At 49.5% G+C, this 22,193-nt stretch overlaps 3 protein-coding genes across 3 annotated transcripts; 2 read left to right on the forward strand and 1 right to left on the reverse strand.

Annotated features, from left to right (window-relative positions):
• Positions 1–777: 777 nt before the first annotated feature.
• On the reverse strand, positions 778–1,752 carry LOC103066565 (olfactory receptor 52R1-like). The gene has a single exon (XM_007442027.2). It carries the CDS (start codon positions 1,750–1,752, stop codon positions 778–780), a length of 975 nt encoding a protein of 324 aa, XP_007442089.2.
• Positions 1,753–7,881: 6,129 nt separating this feature from the next.
• On the forward strand, positions 7,882–8,836 carry LOC103066332 (olfactory receptor 51G2-like). The gene has a single exon (XM_007442026.2). It carries the CDS (start codon positions 7,892–7,894, stop codon positions 8,834–8,836), a length of 945 nt encoding a protein of 314 aa, XP_007442088.2. The 5' UTR covers positions 7,882–7,891.
• A 5,544-nt stretch (positions 8,837–14,380) lies between these two features.
• Positions 14,381–18,026, forward strand: LOC103066092 (olfactory receptor 51A4-like). The gene is made up of 2 exons (XM_007442025.2): positions 14,381–14,858; positions 17,146–18,026. Exons 1-2 carry the CDS (start codon positions 14,381–14,383, stop codon positions 17,610–17,612), a joined length of 945 nt encoding a protein of 314 aa, XP_007442087.2. The 3' UTR covers positions 17,613–18,026.
• The last annotated feature ends 4,167 nt before the right edge of the window (positions 18,027–22,193 follow it).

Below are 22,193 nucleotides of genomic sequence, written 5' to 3' on the forward strand. Positions count from 1 at the left end.
CTTGGCCTTTAAATCCTTCCTCGGGCATCACAGGATTTGATCTTTCATCCCTCTGTGGCATCTAAGAGGAGTCTCCAAAGCTCTCACCAGCCTACTCTGTAAGTCCCATAGAGAGGCATCTTCCAGGATTTCTTGTCGCAGCTTTTCCGTGTCCAGATCCTTCTCTTGATTGGTTTTTTGTACTCCCATTCTGGTAATCTCAATTTCGTTTTCCATGCTTTCAAACTCTATAATGCCTATGTCGGGTAAAAGATTTTAAAAAATGTTCTAATTGTCTCCTAAGAGTTTATCCATTGAAATCTGTATCTTTTCTGAGATATTTATTCATATTTCAGTCCATGTAAAAAACTCTTTAAGATAAGAAAAAGTATAGTTGGCTCCATTTCGACTCTTTTCTGCCTGGTTCTTTGGTTCCTTTTAGTGTCCATTTGCAACCCTCATCAAGTCTCAGTTCGTAGTATGGATTTAGTTCCATTTCAGGGACCGGTCTACTCACTGGTCTTTTGTTCTGCACAACCGTTGTTGTCTCTGCTTGTTCATGGAGACGTCTTCAGTCAGCCATGACTCTCACTGGAGGAAGCCCCGGCTTAACTTTTTCTTTAGTGAAAATGTTTGGTTTTTATGCTGAGGGCTGAATAAAGAATGCTAGTGAGCAGGAGACCCCTGTGCTGCAGGGATCCTGTAAGGTCTAATTCAGCAGGATCCAGCCAGCGATCAGATCAAGGTTCCCTATCTCTGAGTCTTAGCTATTACTCCAGCAAGAGATCTGTGGGCTAGTCAGAACTCCGGAGCCATGCGCCTGAAAGGCCATCTGTCCCACCACTGGTAGGCCTGCAGCAAGCGGTCCCGGATGCTCTTGGTCCTGACCCCGTAGACGATGGGGTTGAGCACTGGGGGCAGCAGCATGTAGAGATTGGAAAGGAGGACATGAGCTGAAGGAGGCACGCTGTGTCTGCAACGGTGCATCAAGAGAGAAACCAAGCCTGGGATATAGAAGGTCAGAATGATGCAGATGTGGGCACTGCAGGTGCTAAAGGCCTTGAGCTGGGCCTGCTGGGAGGGGAGGCGCAGAATGGTCCTGAGGATCAGCGCGTAGGACATCCCAATGCTCAGCATATCTGAGCCCCCAATCAGGAGGATGAGGACCAAGCCATACACACTGTCTACAGTGGGGCTGGCACAGGCCAGCTTCACCACAGCCATATGGTCACAGTAAGAGTGGGCAATGACCCTGGAGCCACAGAAAGGCAGTCTGCGCACCAGCAGAGGGCAGGGGCCCACGATGGCCACTCCACGAAGCACCAGCAGCAACCCAGCCTTGGCCACCCGGCTACTGGTGAGGATGGAGCTGTACCGCAGGGGCCAGCAGATGGCCAGGTACCGGTCCAGGGCCATGGCCATCAACGTCCCTGACTCCATGGCCGAGAAAAAGTGCACAGAGAACATTTGGGCCAGGCAGACATCAAAGCCGATCTCCCCGGCATCAAACCAGAGAATTCTGAGCAGCTGGAGTGCCACTGAGCTAGCCAGAAGCAGGTCTGTGGCAGCCAACATGGAAAGGAACAAGAACATAGGCGTGTGCAGGGCAGTCTCGCTGCTTACGACCCAGAGGATCATGCCATTCCCCAGCAGGGAGACCATGTAAATGGAGCTGAAAGGGATGGATAGCCAGCGATGCGCAGCTGCTAGGCCTGGGATGCCCAGCAGGGTAAATGCTGAAGGGTGAGCATTGCTGTGGTTCTTGTCCACCATGCTGGCCAGCGGAGAATTTTGCTTCCTCACCGGAAGGGAGAGAAACCAAAACAAGCTTTGCTAGTGCTTCTCCAGTATGACATAAGAGTTGGAGAGACTTTGGATGAGGCCCAAAGTCTTCTTCTAGTCCAACCCTCATCCACTACTGTAGCTTCTGCAACTGATGGCTGTCCATCTACTACCTCTTGAGGCACTCTACAGTAGTCTCTCACTGAACAGTTTTAGCATGAGAAAACTCTTTTGGGTGTCTACCCTAAATCTGTTTCCTTGTAATTTAAGCCTCTTGTTTCTTGCCCTGTCTTCTGAAAGAACAGCAAACAGTTCTGCCCTATCTTCCAGGTGGCAACCTATTCCTTGGGCGCATAGAGATTGGAGCTGCTGAGTCAAGAAGAACAGAGCATGTGAGAGCTGGAGGAGATTTTGGAGAGCATTTCATTCAGCCTCCTGCCCAGCCTCTCTGACCACCCAGCCTCTGCTCAAACACTTCCAGCAAAGGGGAGTCTGCACCCCCCAATTCCCATCGCTCTCTTTTAAGTCAGCGCTGCGCCATTGGCCTGAAGTGCCTCTCACGAGGAAAAGGAAACTGCTGTATTAGTTTCCAAGTTTGGGATGGAAGGAAGGAAGGAAGATCTTATTAGCAAACTGGCCAGCTGAATTAGGGAAAGCTGGAGGACAGTTGCCACAGCCATCACGTCCCCAACCTGCCTAAATGTGGGTCATTAGCCTGCTTGGCTCAAGAGCTGTGAAAGCGAGTAAACGGGGGAAGGCTAGACTAGGTGGGTCACCTGGCCAGATCAGGACCAAGGAGAAGAAAGCAGCAGTCGGTGGGGGGAGGGGGGAGGCCTGGGGCCATGGCAACAAGGGAACTTTCTCACTTTCTCAGCCCCCACGCAGAAGCCACGTAAGCCCACCCTTTTTGCCATTTATCCTGACAGGGAGAGAAGGTGCTTAGGTCTCCTTCGTCCACTCCTCCATAGGGCCAGCTGCAGCTCCGGGGCCATTCGGGCGTCCAGAAAATAATGACCCTGGGAGAAAGGACGAACTTCTGATCCAGTGCGCCTGGCCATGACCATTTGCAATCTTACTCAAAGGTGGGATCCCAATCACAGAGCTCCTGCACGCCACAGCGTCATATTTCCGAGGGCTCTGCACAGAATGGTGTGGGAAAGGTCTGGTCTTTTCAGCAGCGTGGCTTAGAAAGAGCAAAGGTCACTCTGTGGGTATCCTTTCGCCCGTCAGCTTGTGGGGCTGGCTTGGACGTCTTCGGAAAGGGGACGGGATTTGGGGCAGGCAGGAGCAGCAGCAAGAGTGATAGCGTGATGGCCGAATTCAGGGCTATTCTCTGTTTTCCGTCAAGGAGTGTTGGGCCCCGTGACCCTCAGTTCAGCTCTCAGACACCTCGTCGCAACTCCCATTCCTCTGTGAACTGGCCGTCACACTGTCCTTCCCGGGGAACACGCCCCTTCTCAGCTTCGCAGCTCTTTCAGGGTCTCCTGGACCATTTGGCCAAAGGCCTGGCTCTTCAGAGATGCTGGCACACCCTGCCGGCACCAACCTTCCTCTAAGGGTTTATAATTCTCCCTCCTTGTCTGGCCACTCCTTTGCTCCTCCCTCCATGTTGCTTAAAACAGCATGAAATAAATCTCCGTCAGAAAAGAAATGTGGTCCAACATCGGCTTGGGGCAGAAAAATTCCCGGCAGAAATGCAGGGAAGAGGTCTGGTGAGCTCCAGGCTCAGGGTGGCTGGTGGCCTTCCTTCACTGGGCAGCTGCTCTGCCTGGCAACCATCCTCCTGCCTGGCTCCCTGGGAGCTGCTTTTACGGCCAGGGTGCAGGAGGAAAGTCGTGGCCTCCTCTTACCCCAGAGTGATGTCCACTTTGTGTGCTCCTTGCTGTCCCTCCAGAGATGGGGGGCCTGCAGCAGAAGGTGCTCCTCCGAGTCCTCTCCAGCGCTGAGCCCAGGAGGCAGGCGGGCATTATCTCCCTGGCTAACAGCTGCCCAGGGGCTCTGACACAGGCAGGGATCCCAAGGAAGCATCTTGGACTGCTCTGCTGGGCCTTTGGCAAGACTGGGGGTGGGGGGCAGCAGCTTTGCTCTCACTCTCTCCCCACCTTGCACAGGCAGCCTCTCAACTGCCGTGGGCCTGTTGGCCCCACCGCGGGCTTCTCTGGCCACCCTCCTTCTTTGCTGCTTCCCCAGCACTGAAGAGCCAGAGTTCCTCCTGTGAGTTAGCATATTTTGTACTCCTTGAAGCATCTTGGTTTACAAAATATAAAATGCATAATAAGAGCAATAAATAAAAACAGCATTAAGGGGTAATTGAAAGGGGTGGGAAACATAAGCAAAAAGCCACCGGTCCTTCATCCAGGGGGAGATGTGAGGCCTTCAAGAGGTGCCACATTAACTGGGGGGAGGGAGCACCTCTGGCGGACACTCTGTCAACCTGAGCATCTCAGCGATCAGCTGATCACACATGGTGGAGGATGCGATGTGCCAGAAGCAAGCCTTTGCACTGCCTCGTAGCTCCCTTGCAGCAAGCACATTTGCTTGATCACGTGAGACCCAACTCAGCCATTACCCGCCCAACATTCTGCACCCTCCTCAGCAGGCTTCAGCTTGGCTGGAACCTCTTGGAAACTTGACATGGCAAAGTCATCAATGGGTTTTTACCTAACCCAAGAATGGAAGCATCCCCAGCAGTTCAGGATGAAAGTCACCCTCCTCCATGGAAGCTCCCAGGCTGACCTTAGGCCAGCCACTCTTCCCAACCCAACCTACTTTGTAGGGGTGTTATTCTGGAGACATGCTAGGCCTGCTGCCTCGAGCTCCTAAAAGTAAGTTGGGATAGAAATCCATTCAATAAATAGATTGATTGCTTCTGACAGTTAGTGTTGTTGCCCTATTTTAATGCTTCTTGGGTCTATTTTTGGCACCTTTCCTTCCCACTTTTCCCACAGCTTAACAGAAAACCTGCTTTATGTTTCCTGAGCTGTGCACTAAGAGGTAGCTGCTTATTGACGTCCTCAGAATCCTGCCCTGAGAAGTTTTGGTTCTCAATGTATCTCCTCAGCCCCAGGCACAGGTTCTGGATGAAGCACAAGGTTAGGGTTAAGCCAATGTTGAACAGCTCTTACCGTTAGGACTTTGTCATGAGATCCATTCTTCCATTCCTTGGGTTGGAGGGGTGCTTGAGCATTTAAGTCATTAATAGAAATATTGAAGAGTAGAAGACCCAGGATAGACTCTTATGGCACCCCTGAACATTTGTTAATGGGCATTCCTTTGTTGGGGCTGACTATGTTGCGTGAACCCAGCCAAGAAAAGGGTTAATGTGGCAACCAGGCTCACCCATTGTCTATCCCAGCGATCTCTTCATCCATCTGAAACTTGCTCACAGGCTTAAAGGTGGAAAACCTCTGGAGCCAGGGGCCCTGAAACTCCCACCCACCCCGACTTGCCAGGACTGGTCTGGAGCCTGTCCTCCCCCATCCAGACCCTGGCAGCCTTCAGGCACTGGGAAAGGACCTTGGCAGCATCACTTAGTTGGCCCAGGGGGTACAACTGGGTACCATTTTGTGCATGATGATGGATGACCTCACTCAGCAGCTTCATTTACAGTCGCTGTTAAGTAGAAGTGGCAAGAGAGCAGAGCCCTCACAGAGCAGGGGCCTCAGGTTTGACCTCTCCCACCTTACCAACACCAACTGGAGCCCTGAGGAAAGGAGAAGACATCTAACACTGTGGTTTCCACTCCCAATCCCCTAAGCTGGGCCACAAGGATACCATCAATGTTATCAAAGGTTGTTGAGAGATTAAGGATGGCCAGGATGGATGCGGTACCCTCACCCCAAGGCCCACAGAGGTCATCAACAAGCACAATCAATGCCCTTTCAGTATTATAACCAGGCCTGAATCCTGACTGAAAAGGGTGCAGATAACCTGCTTCTTCCAGAGCCATCTGGAGCTGTAAGTCAACCCCCTCCTCAACAATATCCCCTCAAAGGATTAGAGGGTTAGAGACCGGGTGAAAATTGTCCAGATCTGTTGGGTCCAGCGATGGTCCCTTAAGAAGGAGGCAGACGACCATCTCCCTCAAGGTGAAAGAAACCACCCCTTCCTTCAGAGATCCAACCACCTGTCACCTCCCCCGCAAGAAGAACTTAATCAGCCAATACACCAACTTGATGGCACATAATCAATCAATCAATTAATCAGTCAATCAATCATCTATCCATTTTGCTCTATAATGGTCACCCTTTGAAGACCCCAGTCTCTTGCACCTTTAGCTGGAGCCCAGTAGTCACTGTAGTCATATACCTAAATGAAGAAACTTGGTTGCAACTATCTCCAGATCTTTTGTTTTTTACTTAGTGGGCCTTTTCCCCACCCCATTTTCCCTGAGCTTGGTTGTCTTCCTGCAGGTGTTGCGTTACCAGGCTAGGTAACATCATCAGTGAGGAAGAGTGGGGTTTGCTGGCTGTTTAGGAGCTTGCTGGGCCAATCTTGGTAGGGTGGGGTTTCTTCCGTGATGGTTCCTTGATTAGGCTTTGGTTTCTTCTTCCCTATTTGTCCAGTACTTTTTCCTGCTTCTCCGGGCATTAGCTGCTAGGGAGAAGGCTCCCTGTGGGCTGTTTGTTTCCTGCCTTGAGTGGTGGGTGCATCTTTCAAATGGTAGGTGGATGGGGTTTATCTCCATGGGTCTGCTAATGGCTGATTTACCAGGAGCCAAGCTTCCAGGAATTGCCTAGCATTTTGGGATTAGGCTCAAGCTAAAATTCAACAGTTCCCAGTTGAAATTGTGGCTGAATTTGTCTATGTGTTGCGAGATTAAGGAATGTTCAGCTTCTCTTCTAACTGCCAGTTGATGTTTGTGGATGAGACCTCTCAATCTTCTACTTGTCTATTACGGTCCTTACCTTACCTGCAGTTGAATTTTGTTTTTTTCCCCCCTTTGGTTATTTGGATGTTTTTGGAGGGGTCTACTTTGTGTGCTGTGGTGATGCCAAGAGGTTGAGTGGACTGTTGGTTGCCTTAGAGATGTTTTTGATGGAGTTGTGATGCTTGCACTGCAAGAGGTTATGTAGCTAGACACTTCGTGGTGGAGATGCATTCACTGACTGTTATGTTGGAAGATGCTGTATAGGCGGCCTGTTTCCCCTTTCTGGCATTCCGGGTTACTGCAGTGTGCTGGTCTGCTGGATCCCTGCCCTTCCACCCAGTCTGACTCAGCAGACACGGGGGAAGCCCCTGGGGGACGGAGCCGCAGCTGAGCCAGCCGACCCCAGGGAAGGAGGGAAGAAAATGTCAGCCATAAATATCCTCCCATTTTGCGGAGAGCCAGGAAGGCTTGGCCCCATGGCATGGGGCTGGGGACTGGATTTGCTTCTGCTCCTGGACTGTGAGGGCCACCAGCACCAGAAACCCCGCCCACAAGGCCATAAAAGATAGAGCAGTAGTAGCACTGGAATAGATCTGAGGAGCAGGTCCGAAAGGGACATTGGGGCAGGAGCCAACTGCGCCTCTCCAGAATAAGGCATCCCTTCACTGGGGAAGCAGGGGAGGCGAAGGACCCGCCTTCTCCGCAGGACCGCCTGACTTCTCCACTGCTACTTGTGCGATTTACAAAACGTGAGCTAAATGGGTGCCTCTGGGCTTGAGCTGAAGGTCTCCAGGAAGGAATGCTGTGGGTCTCTGAATGCTTTAATCAGCAGAGGTAAGAGAAAGGACAGTAAAAATTTGGGGGCTGGGCGGGTGTGCTTTGGAAAGGAGATTGCAAGCAAACATCTCCTGCCATCTGTATTTCTCTCCCCCTCTCCCTCCATTTGTGTGTGTGTGTGTGCATAAACTGGTAATGAGGTCAGACAGGGAGGTAAGTCATGAAGAATATACGTCAGTGTTCCCAACCTGTTGATGACCTGCAGACATTGAACCCAGAAAATATCCCCCAAGTGGGTGCACGTTACGGCAAATTCAACCCATCTGGGGGCAGGACACCAACTTGTTGAGCTCTGGCAGCTATGAAAATGAACTCTGTATGGGTGTGCAGCTTCATCAAAGATATGCTGAGCTCTATCTGAATAATTCTTGTGTTTTTTCTTCCCAGTGAACAAAACAATCCAGAGATAACAGAAATATCCCCATGTTCAGCAACCACTCAGAATTCAGCTCCCCAGTTTTCCTCCTGACAGGCTTTCCTGGGCTAGAAAAACACCACCTCTGGATCTCCCTCCCCATCTGCTCCATGTACCTCGTGGCCATCACAGGGAACTGCACCATCCTCTTTGTCATCAAGACGGACCAAACTCTCCACACCCCCATGTACTATTTTCTTTCCATGCTGGTGCTCTCAGACCTGGGCTTATCCTTTGCCACTTTGCCCACCATGCTGAGTGTCCTGTGGTTCAACCACCGTGTGATCCATTTTGATGCCTGCTTGATCCAGATGTACTTCATCCATACTTTCTCCATTGTTGAATCTGGCATTCTTCTGGCCATGGCTTTTGATCGTTTGGTGGCTATCAGGAACCCTCTGAGATATAGAAGTGTTTTGACCAATGAGACGGTGATCAAGATTGGGGTGGGAGTTGCCCTTCGGGCAATTTTTCTTGTACTCACAGCTTCCTTCCTCCTAAAGCGCCTAGAATACAGGAGGATAAATGTCCTTTCCTACACCTTCTGCTTGCACCAGGACATCCTGAAAGTGGGGCTCTCAGACAGGAGAATCAGCAGTGTCTATGGCTTGATTGTTATGCTCACGTCCACAGGGGTGGATTCACTCCTGCTGGTTTTCTCTTACTTCATGATCCTCAAGACTGTCCTGGGAGCTTTCTCCAAGGAGGAGTGCTTCAAAACATTGAGGACCTGCTTTTCCCACCTCTGTGCCGTCCTGGGCTTCTACATCCCCATGCTTGGCCTCAGTATGATCCACCGATATGGGAATCATGCTTCGCCAATCACTTACATTATCATCGCCAATGTATACCTTTTGCTGCCTCCTCTGATGAATCCCATTGTGTACAGCATGAAAACCAAACAGATCCGCACACGGATCCTGAATAAATTTCAGAAGGGGAGAAAACAGTGAGAACTTCAAGGTGATGACAGCTGTGGGACGCCTGGGGCGGTTTTCCTTTTCCCCTTGCATGAGATGTTCTGCAGATGTGTGTTGAATTCAGCCAGAAAAGGCAGTGCCTTTTGCCTGGTTCTGCTTCATCTGGAATCTGGGTGAACGTTGCAGCCACGTCTCTCCCAACCTCAGGAGCAAAGGATGAAGCTGTGACAACAAGAGATGTTCTATCAGGAGAGGGCAGGTTGTATACAGTATGTGGCTTTAGAAAGTGCTCCAACTTGCAGATGAAGGAAGAGATTTAGGAGAGCAGAGGAGACCTTTTAATTGAATCATGACCCGGCATCCCAGAACTATGGGAGAAGGCTATTTGCAGGCTCCTCTGCTGGATGGAACAGATTCAAGAGGACTTCAAACAGTTTTTCAGCAGGCTGGCTCTGAAATTCAGGCTCCTGAGAAGACCCAGTGGGCCGAACCTCTTTTCAGCCTCTCCTGAGGTTGGGAGAGACGTGGCTGCCACGTCCACCCAGATTCCAGATGAAGCAGAACCAGGCAAAACCTCTCAATCAGCGAGACTTTTCTTCAGTTTTAGGATGTCGTTGCTGTTAACAAGGGAGGCCTCCTTGGTCTTTCTGTGCTTGATGCCGGACTGCGTGGTGGGACTTTAGGGTCCTCTGAATGGCACGGAGGGGGCTTCCTTTTTTCTTAGGTTATTATAAAGCTGCTTTCCCTAAGCTGAAGGGATTCGCTCATTAGATTAGATATAGTGGCAGAAAAACCACGTGGTACAGCTGAGCATTGGCAAAGTTACATGTGCGTAGACAGTCAGTTGTTTGCTTGATAGAACACTTGCAATGGGGGGCTATATTCGGTCCAGGAAATTCGGCATGCCACGCATGGCGCTGATGCCACCAGTGGTTAATTGAGCTCTGCGGCTGCGGGGGGAAAGGGTGGAACCAAGTGGGGTCACAGGGGAACTGTCACTCTCATGCTGAGGCGATGGCCATGCAGGCAAGAATGGGATCCTGGCGCCCACGTATCCAATTCCCAAGTGAGCCACCCCAACAATATCCCAGGATCAATGGTGTCAAAGGCCAGTGAGAGGCCAAGGAGAAACAACAGAGTGGCCCCACTCATCCCGCTTTTCTCCCAGTAAATGTCATCCAGCAGGAGGCCCGACGGTTTCCCCAGGCCAGACGCAGAGCGAAGCTGGACGGAATTGGATCTCGATGCCTGGCTTCTTCAAGGGCCTTGTAGGGTGGCTCCTTCCCAGCACCGAGTGCCAAGAAAGGAATATTTGGCAATCAGGGGAGGCGATCGGTTTCTACAGCTGCATAATTGCCAAGCAACGTCCTACCAGCCAGTCCAGTCCAATTGTCCTGGACTTCTGCAAGGCTATCCAAGAGACCTCCTTCACGAGTTTGGCCAGGGAAGACGTTGAACAGCAGGCAGGTGGAACCACTACCTGTCACCTTTAATGTAGATGAGTTCAGGGAACAGACAAAAGGAATACTAGAACTCCATTTTAATGATATGAATTATAATAACAAAGTCTTGAAAGATTATATTTCTATCTTGTACCAAAGACAGTCAAGGTAGAGCAATTTCTTTCTCACCCTTTCATGTTTTCCTATGCCCATGATGTTTTCGTAATGTCTGCCACATGCTTTCTTCAGGGCCATCTCCGTACTCTTCTACACCACCAGATCCCCTTTCTATTTCTAAGGCTGAGTACTGGGTACAACCCTTCACAAGCAGCTCACAGACAGGTTGATTTCCATGCAAAACAGATAGAAATCCAAAAGGTGACTGCAACTATCTCACCCACCTTTGCAACCAGAGCTGGTGCTGTTCCATGTTGTGGATGATGATAACTGCAATAGCACAGTTCTTACCATCAGGAAGTTTTTCCTTTTAGTTAAACTAACTCTAGATAGCTGCAAGTTATACCCATTATTTCTCACCCTAGTTTCTGTGGCAACGTGTCTATTGTCTGCACAATGGGAAGTAACTCTTGACCATCTTCTCTAATGGCTCCTTCTCTGCCCTGAACAATGATATCATGCCTCCCTTCAGGCTTCTTTCCTCCAGACTGAACATCCTTCCTGTGATGGAACAGATCTCCGAGGAGGAGAGTGATGTGGGAGATCAAGGCTACCAGGAAGGAGGGGGTGCACCCCAGGAGGGGGGAGAAGGCAAGAGGCAGCAAAATCCGCAAGGGCAGTGGGGGAAGTGAAAGAGGTTCAGTGTAGCCACTCCCTGGAATCTCCCAGGGTAGATTCACTAGTTGCTGTAGTGCAGATTTAGTCTGGCGAGATTCTGTCCATATGGTGTAAGCTAATAAAGGGACTGGATCGGACCGGACTGTTTCATCATTGTTCTTGGGCTGGGCCTGACACTTCCTTTAGCTTGTCCTCAGGTCCTTGTATCACCTTGGCCACCTCCTCTGAACAAACCTGTCCATAACCTTCTGGAATTGTGGTTGTCAGAGTCATACCCAATACTTCAGGTGTGGGTTCACCATCACCGAGTAGAAAGGAACAAGGGCTGATTATTATTTATTTATTTATTTATTTATTTATTTATTTATTTATCATATTTCTGTCCCACCACCATCAAAAGACTCACACTTCTGCTTCATGCTTCTTTCATATGATGCTTCTTTGATGCAGCCCAGAACCATCTTAACCCTTCTACCAGCTATCTCACACTGCTGGCTCACATTCAGCTTGCTGTCACTAACCACACCCATGTCCTTCTTCAAAGTTTTTTTTCCAATCCATGAACGCCTGTCTTGTATGTGTGTGTTATCTTCCCCAACCACCCGCAAATGGAATGCCTTACATTTCTCCCTGTGGAAGGACCCCCTGTTCCTGTCAGCTGAGTTGGCCAGAGTTCTCACTGTTGTCCATTTGCACATCTGATAAGCAGCCCCTCATTCCCATTATTTCATTATAAATAAAAATGTTGAATAATACCAAGAGCAACGGAAGATGTGGAGGACATCAGCAAACCAAGGTTTCCTGATGGATAAAGAACAGTCAGTTTCCACCTCACCTTTTCACCCTTCCAATGGGCTGATCCCCTCTACCCCACCTTTACTCCTGGGCACCCCACAACCCAGATCCAGGATCTCTGGACTCTCCTTATTTCATCCAAAAGCACATTTCACCAAGGACTACAAAACCCATAAGGAAGAACAGCACAGATTGCCAAGTGGCAGGAATGTGCCCTCCCTGCTGTCCCCAGGCTACCAATGGCACAGTATGTGGAACAAAGTTATCCTGCTCTAATAACCCAGCCCTGTGCTTTCACCCAGATCGTTGATGCTCTCTACCACCAAGGACACCTAAGGGTCTCTTCCACTCAGAGAAGGAGTTGTCTTTAATCCCCCTTAAAGCGGTCATCTCCCTGTGAGACTCTTGGAAGCAAAGGTTGCACTGCAAAGAAAACAAATGGATGGATCATCAAACAAATCAACCCAGAGTTCCTATTGGAGGCACAAATGACCAGGCTCAAGTTGTCCTCCTTCAGACACATTATGTGAAGATCCAGCTCCTTGGAGAAGGCTCTAATGCTGGGAAAGAAGAGAATGACCAGCAGCAAGGTGAATGGACTCAATTTACAGTGGCGATGAGTGAAAGACCTGAAGGAACAGGTTAGGCACAGATTGTCATGGTCATGGACAAAATCTATCTATATGATTGCTCCTGAACAGCCATTAGAGACTGGCTGTGGGATAGAGACAGCTTAGTTGGCATACTTTATGCCACCAGACAGACTGGAGCAAACCACATTGAAGTGCTGGTCTCGATGTGCCCGAGTGCCAGTTCTTGATGCCAACTCCCTGGATGCCCTCTGGCCCAAGAGCTGCTTATCCCTCAAGCCCCACCCAGAAGCTGCTCTGAGGATTCAGCCCACCACCCACAGCAGAGGCGGTAGGAGCTTCAGACCTGCGTGGGGCCCAGCCTTCCCCAGAGCTGAAGCTGGGAGAGCCGAGGCTCCCCCTGAGGCGGTCTGCTAGCCAGTTGCCCTTCTGCTCCCTTCATCCCAGCAGGAACGGAGGGACCCGCCTGGAGGGACCACGAGGAAAAACTTCCCAGAGCAACGGAGAAGCCGTCCAGCCCAGGGGAAAAGAGGGAGGCAAACCTGGAGTCATAAACAATCTGCCGGCATTTGCAAGAGAACCAGGAAGGAGGAGAGGCAGAATCGTCTCCAGTTTGGTGAGTTGGCTTTGCCTGCTGGGGAGGGTCAGCCATGGGTTTAAGTCCAAGCCCAAGCTGTGGACCGTGGCTCTTTTATCTCTTCTCCTGCTCCGTCCTTTGTCCATCTGTTCTCATGCATTTGCACATTTCTCTGCTGACCAGAGGGAGGGGCTGTTCTTCCTTGGCAGCCCTTACTGCTCCTCCATTGGCCTCCTCAGTGTCCGTTGGCCCTTCTGTTCCCCGAGGAACGCCTGATGGCCGGACCGTCCATGACCCACCCGTCGGTCCCCTCTCATGCTCTCTTCTTTGGGACAGACAGAATGAGAACTGCCGGGTTTTGCAGGAAGGAGATGCTGAAGGATTGGGAAAGCCTATTGAGGAGCAAGATTTGAACGGTCTGGGGGAAGAGAGAGCTTCTCCTGTGGAGAAGGACATTTTGGGAAGCTCCTGGGATTGAGGATTCCACAGCTGTGGGGGTGGAGGGACAGTCTAAGGAGCCCCTGTCTTCTGAGACACCCAGTGTGCTCTCAGTTTCTCTGTTCACAAAATAAAAATTAAACTGGAGTGCCTGGGCGAGAGTTGAAATTCTCCAGGTGGGAAATCTATGGGTTTTGTGAAAGCCTTGAACACAGAAGCGAGAGAAAGAATTGGAAAGAGATGAGGAAGAGGAGGAGGATGTGCGGGGAGGATACTGGAATGGAGGATCGAGGTTATTGGGAGGGAGGGGGAGCAGTCCTGGAGGGGTTAGGAGCAAGCACGTCCTCAGCCCGCAGCAGGGCCGTGAGAAGGTGAAGGGGCTGAGGCCGGCCCCTCCCTGGAGTCTCACGGGGTACAGCCACCAGTTGCTTTAGCACAGGTTTGGTCTGGCGGGATTCTGTCAATTAGGTGCACGCTAATAAAGGAACTCTACTGGACTGGACTGCCTCGTTGTCGTTCTTGGGCTGGGGCTGACAGAGGAGGGCGGGGGGGAGGATGTCATTTGCAGAAGTAGGTTCAAGCAACTAGCTGCTACCCTCTGCATTTGCATGTGGGCATGTGAGAATGTGCAGGCGCATAAGCTGGTAGTGAAGCCAGACAGAAAGGTGAGCAGCTAAGAAGAGACATCAACCTCCCCAACCTGTTGATGACTTGCATTGGTGCTGGATTCCAACCCAGAGACTCCCCCAAAGTAGACTGGAGTTCTTGGACTGGAAATCTAAACCATACGGAGGCAGCACAGCAACTTATGGAGGTCGGCAGCTGTGAAAATGAACCCCTGATAGGTATGCAGGTTCATCAAAGGTATCCTGAGGCCATCTGAATGACTTAATGTGTTTTTTCTTCCCAGTGAACAAAACAGTCCTAAACTAAGAGAACTATGTTCAGCAACCACTCAGAATTCAGCCCCCCAGTTTTCCTCCTGACAGGCTTTCCTGGGCTAGAAAAACACCACCTCTGGATCTCCCTCCCCATCTGCTCCATGTACCTCGTGGCCATCACAGGGAACTGCGCCATCCTCTTTGTCATCAAGACGGACCAAACTCTCCACACCCCCATGTACTATTTTCTTTCTATGCTGGCACTCTCAGACCTGGGCTTATCCTTTGCCACTTTGCCCACCATGCTGAGTGTCCTGTGGTTCAACCACCGTGTGATCCATTTTGATGCCTGCTTGATCCAGATGTTCTTCATCCATACTTTCTCTATTGCTGAGTCTGGTATTCTACTCTCTATGGCCTTTGATCGCTTGGTGGCCATCCAGAACCCTCTGAGATACACCAGTGTTTTGACCAATGGGACAGTGATCAGAATTGGAGTAGGAGTTGCAATTCGGGCTACTTGCTTTGTCCTACCGGGTTCCATCCTTCTGAGGCATCTGGAATATGGAAGGATAAATGTCCTTTCCTATTCATTCTGCCTGCACCAGGATGTCTTAAAGGTGGTTTATTCAGATAGGAGGATCAACAGTGTCTATGGCCTGATAGTAATGCTCTTGTCCACAGGGGTGGATTTGCTTCTGCTGGTCCTCTCCTACTTCATGATCCTCAAGACTGTCTTGGGAGTTGCTTCCAAAGAGGAACGCTTTAAGACGCTCAGCACTTGCATCTCCCACCTCTGTGCTGTCCTCAGTTTCTACATCCCCATGCTTGGGCTCACCATGATCCATCGATATGGGAGGCATGCTCCCTGCATCGCTTACATCCTCATCGCCAACACTTATTTGTTAGTGCCTCCCATGACGAACCCCATTGTGTACAGTGTGAAAACCAAACAGATCCGCATACGGATTCTCAGGAAATTTCAGAAAGGTGGAGAACAGTGAGAACCTGAAGGAGGTAATTACAACTATTGGACATATGTAGCCTGTAGTTTTTTCTTCTCCCCTGACATGTGTGTGGAATTCAACCCCAACATATGGCCAAGGTTGTAGCCCTCGCATGGTTGAAGTTCTATAAGAGAGAGGACAAATTGCATGTGTGGCTTCAGGAAAAGCTCTGACTCGCAGAAGAAGGAGGAAAGACAAAAGTCATTCAACCTGGCATTTCAGATCACTGGAGGAAGGCTGGCTCTGATTTCTCTCTCTCCTGAGAAAACTATTGTAGATGGAAGCTCCTTGCAGCTTCTTCTGAGGTTGAGAGGGATGTAGCTGAAATTCCAGCTTAAGCAGAATCTGGAATGGCCTCAAAAAAAAAAAAGAAAAGAAAAGAAAAGGAAAGGAAAGAAGAGGAAAACAGAAAGTGCATTCAGCTGTAGGTTTATGTTGTTTGCTGTCCTTAAGATGGGAGATAGATGTCTTCCTTTATAAGTTTTGGTGCTTGATCTGGGACTCCGTTGGGACCCTCAGACCGATTTGAAACCTTTCCCTTTTTCATACCTCATTATGCACACCATTTCCCAGAAACTGAAATAACTCTTGCAGTCAGGTTTTTATATATCTTGGGGTGGTGGGGAGAGGATTATGTTTCTTCTGCCTTTCTCGGTGCTGGGAAATGGAAGTGGAGATTCCCGGTGCGCTGCTTGTTTAGGGTAGCCCTTTTGGGTAGAGATTTCAGGAAGGGGGACATGGACCCCTGTTGCCGTCTGTAGGTAAGGTCATTTTAGGGATGGTGACGGTCAGAGGCCAGGCTCGGATAAATCTAGTGGGGCAATCATGTTTCCTAACCCACCAGGCTACGAGAGACTCGGGGAGCTGCGTTTTACAGAAGCGGCTGAAATATTGCGTCCGCTGCTCTCACTGACGCTGCTCTTGTGGATTGCATTTCTTGGCCTTGTTCCTTCCCTTTCCCTTACTTATCTCAAACTTTGGCTTCTCCGCTTGGCCTGTGAGACTCTGCTCTGTCACTCAGACCCCTCGGCTTCTTGTTGGACAACTCCGCCCGCCCTCCTTTGCCGGTTATCAGTCCCTTCTCAGCTGCTTGACTCTCCTTGGGCAGGGACAAAGGAGTGGAGATGGAAGCTCATTCTGGCACTCCGTCTCTTACAGCAACGTGCATGTATGGAGAAGTGGAAAGCGAGAAAAAAATAAATGTGACGGACTGAAGTCAGATAAAGGGAAGTGGTGGTGTGTTTCTTCGTAGATTTAGACGCTGCCCAGCTCCAGATGGCTCTGAGCGGCTTGTGCTTTAAAAAGGAGAAAGCAATCGAATAGAAAACAGATCCTGTACGTGTGTAAGCCCGGGACCAGTGCTTCTCAGGAAAGGACAGAAGAAGATCTCCTTCTCGCTGATGTCCTGGCCAAAACCTGATGCACCCTCTGTCTCTGGGAACCCTGAGGAGCCAGTGAGATGCTGGATGAGCAGAGGAAAGTGGAAGTCCCCCCCCTTCAAAAAGGGCTGATGTGCTCTGTCCACTGGCAGTCTATGCTGGCGCTCTCAGACCTGGGCTTATCCTTTGCCACTTTGCCCACCATGCTGAGTGTCCTGTGGTTCAACCACCGTGTGATCCATTTTGATGCCTGCTTGATCCAGATATTCTTCATCCATACTTTCTCTATTGCTGAGTCTGGTATTCTACTCTCTATGGCCTTTGATCGCTTGGTGGCCATCCAGAACCCTCTGAGATACACCAGTGTTTTGACCAATGAGACAGTCATCAAGATTGGGGTGGGGGTTGCATCCCGGGCTGCTTGCCTTGTCCTGCCAGGTCCCTTCCTTCTGAGGCTTCTGGAATATGGAAGAAAAAATGTCCTTTCCTACTCTATGTGTTTGCACCCAGATGTCTTAAAGGTGGTTCATTCAGATAGGAGGATCAGCAATGTCTACGGCCTGATAGCAACGCTTTTGTCCACAGGGGTGGATTCGCTTCTGCTGGTCCTCTCCTACTTCCTGATACTCAAAACTGTCCTGGGAGTTGCCTCCAAGGAGGAACGCTTTAGGACTCTCAGCACTTGCATCTCCCACCTCTGTGCTGTCCTCAGTTTCTACATCCCCATGCTTGGGCTCACCATGATCCACCGATATGGGAAGCACGCTCCTCCCATTGCTTACATCCTCATTGCCAATGCTTATCTGCTGGTGCCTCCCATGATGAACCCCATTGTGTACAGTGTGAAAACCAAACAGATCTGCACCCGAATCCTCAAGAAATTTCAGAAGAAGAGAGTACAATGAGAGCCTGAACGTGATGGGAGTCTGAACTGCAAAAATTGTGATATATGGCTTTTCATCCTCCATGAACTGTTCTTCATGCATTACTGTAATTCAGAGCAACGTTGCAATTCAGACCCTTTTATTGTATCAGAAAGAGAAGACGCTGTGCATTTATCTTCAGGAAATCTCTAATCTGCAGTAGGGAGTGCAAATATAGGAAACTGTAGTAGGCTTTTCTATGTAATCATGGCCTGGCATTTCGGATCAATGGAGAAAGGTTGGTTCCTGCTCATCTTTCTATGATAGAGTAAATTCCAGAGAGTCCTATATTGATCCTTTGTGTCAGTTGTCTTCTTTTTTCCAAACTAGGTAAATTGTTTTCTTTTCTTTTTTCTTTTTTCTTTTTTTGCTGTAAACCGCCTAGTCACTATGGAGTTGGGTGGCCTTGAAATTGAAATAATAAATAAATTAATGAAATAATAAATCCCAAACCAACTTCCTTGTATGTTAAACTCCTTGTTTCCTGTCCTGTCCTCTGCAACAGCTCTGATCAGCTTTGCTCCATCTTCTACATGACATCCCAGTTACGTCTCCCCACCACCTTTTCCTGTCTAAGCCACGCAGACCCACCCCCTCTTCCTCATACCTTTTTCCATCCAACCCCTCAGCACCTTGGTTGCTCTTCTCTGGACATGCTTCAGCTGGTCAATGTTCTTCCTAGAAGCTGATGCCCAGAACCAGAACCAGACTCAGTATTGTAGGTGGGGACTGGCCAGCACTGAGTGGAGAGAAAGCATCTGGACACTCTACTTCTGCGGACCTAGACTGAGTGCCTACCATTCCTGCATATCCTTTCAAATCCTGTTCCTTTGCATTCAATTTATGTTTCCTAAGTGGCGGACTTCACCTTTGTTGAAGTTTGTTCTGTTAATGTCAGTCCACTTCTCTAACCACCCAACCATTTTGAATATTCTCTCCCTCCTACCTTTCTGTCATCTATAAATCTGACCTGCATCCCCTCGCTCTCTTCCTCAAAGTCATTAATGAAAATATTGAAGAGTAGGATAGAATCTTATGGCACCCTGTTAATGGGCACTCCTTTGTTGGGGCCGACTATGTTGCGTGAACCCAGCCAAGAAAAGGGTTAATGTGGCAACCCAGGCTCACCCATTGTCTATCCCAGCGATCTCTTCATCCATCTGAAACTTGCTCACAGGCTTAAAGGTGGAAAACCTCTGGAGCCAGGGGCCCTGAAACTCCCACCCACCCCGACTTGCCAGGACTGGTCTGGAGCCTGTCCTCCCCCATCCAGACCCTGGCAGCCTTCAGGCACTGGGAAAGGACCTTGGCAGCATCACTTAGTTGGCCCAGGGGGTACAACTGGGTACCATTTTGTGCATGATGATGGATGACCTCACTCAGCAGCTTCATTTACAGTCGCTGTTAAGTAGAAGTGGCAAGAGAGCAGAGCCCTCACAGAGCAGGGGCCTCAGGTTTGACCTCTCCCACCTTACCAACACCAACTGGAGCCAGCCCTGAGGAAAGGAGAAGACATCTAACACTGTGGTTTCCACTCCCAATCCCCTAAGCTGGGCCACAAGGATACCATCAATGTTATCAAAGGTTGTTGAGAGATTAAGGATGGCCAGGATGGATGCGGTACCCTCACCCCAAGGCCCACAGAGGTAATCAACAAGCACATTCAATGCCCTTTCAGTATTATAACCAGGCCTGAATCCTGACTGAAAAGGGTGCAGATAACCTGCTTCTTCCAGAGCCATCTGGAGCTGTAAGTCAACCCCCTCCTCAACAATATCCCCTCAAAGGATTAGAGGGTTAGAGACCGGGTGAGAATTGTCCAGACCTGTTGGGTCCAGCGATGGTCCCTTAAGAAGGACTAGATGGTTGTTTTCTTTGTCTCTTGTAAATTTGATTCCTTTAAAGAATTGTGGATTGTCTCAAGTGTCTTCTCTATTCCGTCCACATTAGGATGAAGGGACTGTCTTGGGAACAGATCCATATTTTGGGCTGTCTGTGCATGAGTGCTTTGCTACACCCGTAAAGCTTCCTGTTCCTGGCAAAGTGGACCCGGAACAGTTAGACCAGCATGTCTGCTAATTGCACGTCTTGCTACTTCTATGTTGTGTTTCTGTTTCCTAGCTGGAGATAAGAAAGTCGTTCTCTTTCCCGGCTGCCCCATCTCCCTCTGGTTGGCAGCGGGTCTCTCACTTTCTCCTCAGTTCTCTGCACTGAGAGATGATGCCCGTGGAGCCCCACTCCTTCCTTTAGTGGACCTTCAGGTCCCCATCTGCCACTGCATCTGTGAGATTTGCACTGAGCTGTCACAGACCTCTCCCTTTTTAGGAAGGATTGGGGAGGAGTCATCCTGAAGGAAGCTCCTCAAGAGCTGCTTGTGCTAACCTTTTGTCCAGTCTCCAGCTTCTCAGCGTTGTTGAGCAGGTGGTTGGGCTGCAGCCACAAAAGTCCCTTGATGAAACTCATTGTCTGAACCCCTTTCGGCCTGCGGGTAGCTCTGGACACCATTGGCCACATTTGTTGTCGACTTCGATGGAGCCAAGAGGGGGTTCTTTTTCATTTCTCATTTCTTAGCAACTTTTCACACCATCACCCTAGGTATCCTTCTGGCCTGCCTATGGGGATTGGGAGTGGGGGGGCAGAGTGGCATGATGGTTCTCCCCCTTTTTCTGTGGCTGGGTCCAGTGCCTGTTGACAGGAAGAGAAAGACCCAGTCCGAGGTTCCTAGTGTGTGGGACACCTTGGGGCTCTGCCCCTTCTGTTTAACACGAGACCACTGGGTGAGGTCATCCATCAGATTGAGGTATCCACCATACGTGGATGATATCCAGTTGTTGTTGAGCAGAGTGCAGCAATACTCCTGTTGTGCAGAGTGCAGCAATACTTCCAGGAAAGTGTGCCCAGGAAAAATACACATCAGCATGAAAGATTTATAAATGCAATGTCCATTTCTTTTTTCCCCAAAGAAATCCAGCCAGAAAATATATACTAACTGGTGTTTATTGATAAAAAATGCAAAACTCCATAAAATGCAAATATCATACAAATATAGGAAAAAACACATCTTCTCATGCATTTTAGCATCCAAGACTTATCAACAACACAAGCTTAACAAAGTCTCTAGCCAAAAACTCTCAGAGAAGAGGTACACTACTTGGTTATTAGTTACAACTACATAACCCATAAAAACAACTACATGGTGGCTAAAACTATACTGAGAGCCTGGGCATATAATCCTCCCATTATATTGCCACTCCTTGAATAACTAGCATACACACGTCAATAGGTGGCAGTAAATAGCAGTATACGTGCTAACACACAAGTCACATGATCTCTCTAGACACAACATTGCTGTGAAGATAACGAGATGAATTTCTTCCCATGAGAAAATCCTAACAGTTGTACATCTCAACCCTCGTCAAACCACGCAATACTGTCAAGGCCTTGTCTGAATGTCTGGTGTCTATAGGGACCTGGGGAGGACAAGACCAAATGGGTGTCAATTGTTGGACCCCCTGTGCCAGGGAGGTTTCATCTTTAGTCCTGAACAGGGTTGACCTTCCCCTTGCAAGACTAGTGCACACTTTGGGGATCCTCTGGTGCTCATGGTCCCTGCTGAAGGAGCGGGTGGCAGCTGTGGCCAAGAAGGCCATCGCAGAAATTCATCTGGCGTGCCACCTGTGCTCCCACCTGGAGTGAGGGGTCTGGTCACCTCATACATGGACTAGTGCAATGCACTCTACACGGGGCTGCCCATGAAAACTATTCAAAAGCTGCAGCAGGTGCAGAATGCAGGGGCGATGGCCATGTCATGCCCATGTAATAGCTTTGCTTCATGAGCTACATTGGTTACCAGGAAGCTTCTGCATGCAATTCAAGGTGCTGTTTGTCACCAATAAAGCTCTTCATGGCATGGGGCCTGGTTATATCAACGACCATCTGTCTTTCTGCCCAGTTTCTGCATTCAGGGAGGATTGGCGTGCTGTTGTCTTTCCAAGACAGAAAAGCAAGATCCTTGGTGGGGGTTTATTGGCCAACTCAGTGGAAAAAATGCTCCAGGCAGAGACAGTGGGTGCTCTCGGGCCCATTACCACTGGGTATCTCTGAGCAGCCCCCCCCCCCCGTCTCTGTCCACTCACTTCGGATCAACGGAGAAAGGTTGGTTCCTGCTCATCTTTCTATAATAGTGGTCCAAGGAACTTACACTGCCTCTAAAGCTCAAATAAAACCTTGTTTATATGTTTGTTGTTTCATCTAATCATTTCTAAACATGACCTGTGTAGTCTGAATCAGAGCTTTATTCTTCTCTGACCTGTTCAGAAGGCCTGCTCATGTCCTGCACTGAATTTCTGATGGGAACGAGACCTGTTGATGCCAATAAATGTGCTCTTCTGCTCATTTGTGGGCAAGCGTAAAAGCAGACACTGCATGTTACTTGCTCAGATGCACTGTGCTCAGTCCATGAAAAGACAATCAGCTTTCAGGACCTGGTCCCTCCCTCCTGATCTCTTGAGTCAAAAGGTCCAGGGAAGGAAAGGAGATGAAGCTCTTTCTGTCAAAATGGCA

Source organism: Python bivittatus, unplaced genomic scaffold (assembly GCF_059951505.1).
Source record: "Python bivittatus isolate LINGU-HERP-01145 unplaced genomic scaffold, Pbiv_v1 ctg000340_np1212, whole genome shotgun sequence".
Taxonomy (NCBI): domain Eukaryota; kingdom Metazoa; phylum Chordata; class Lepidosauria; order Squamata; family Pythonidae; genus Python; species Python bivittatus.

Coding starts and splice junctions, on each gene's coding strand:
- LOC103066565 (XM_007442027.2), bottom strand. CDS start 1,752: ATGGTGGACAAGAACCACAGCAATGCTCACCCTTCAGCATTTACCCTG.
- LOC103066092 (XM_007442025.2), top strand. CDS start 14,381: ATGTTCAGCAACCACTCAGAATTCAGCCCCCCAGTTTTCCTCCTGACA. Junction 14,859..17,145: donor TACTTGCTTTGTCCTACCGG/GTTCCATCCTTC, acceptor TTGTCCTGCCAG/GTCCCTTCCTTCTGAGGCTT.
- LOC103066332 (XM_007442026.2), top strand. CDS start 7,892: ATGTTCAGCAACCACTCAGAATTCAGCTCCCCAGTTTTCCTCCTGACA.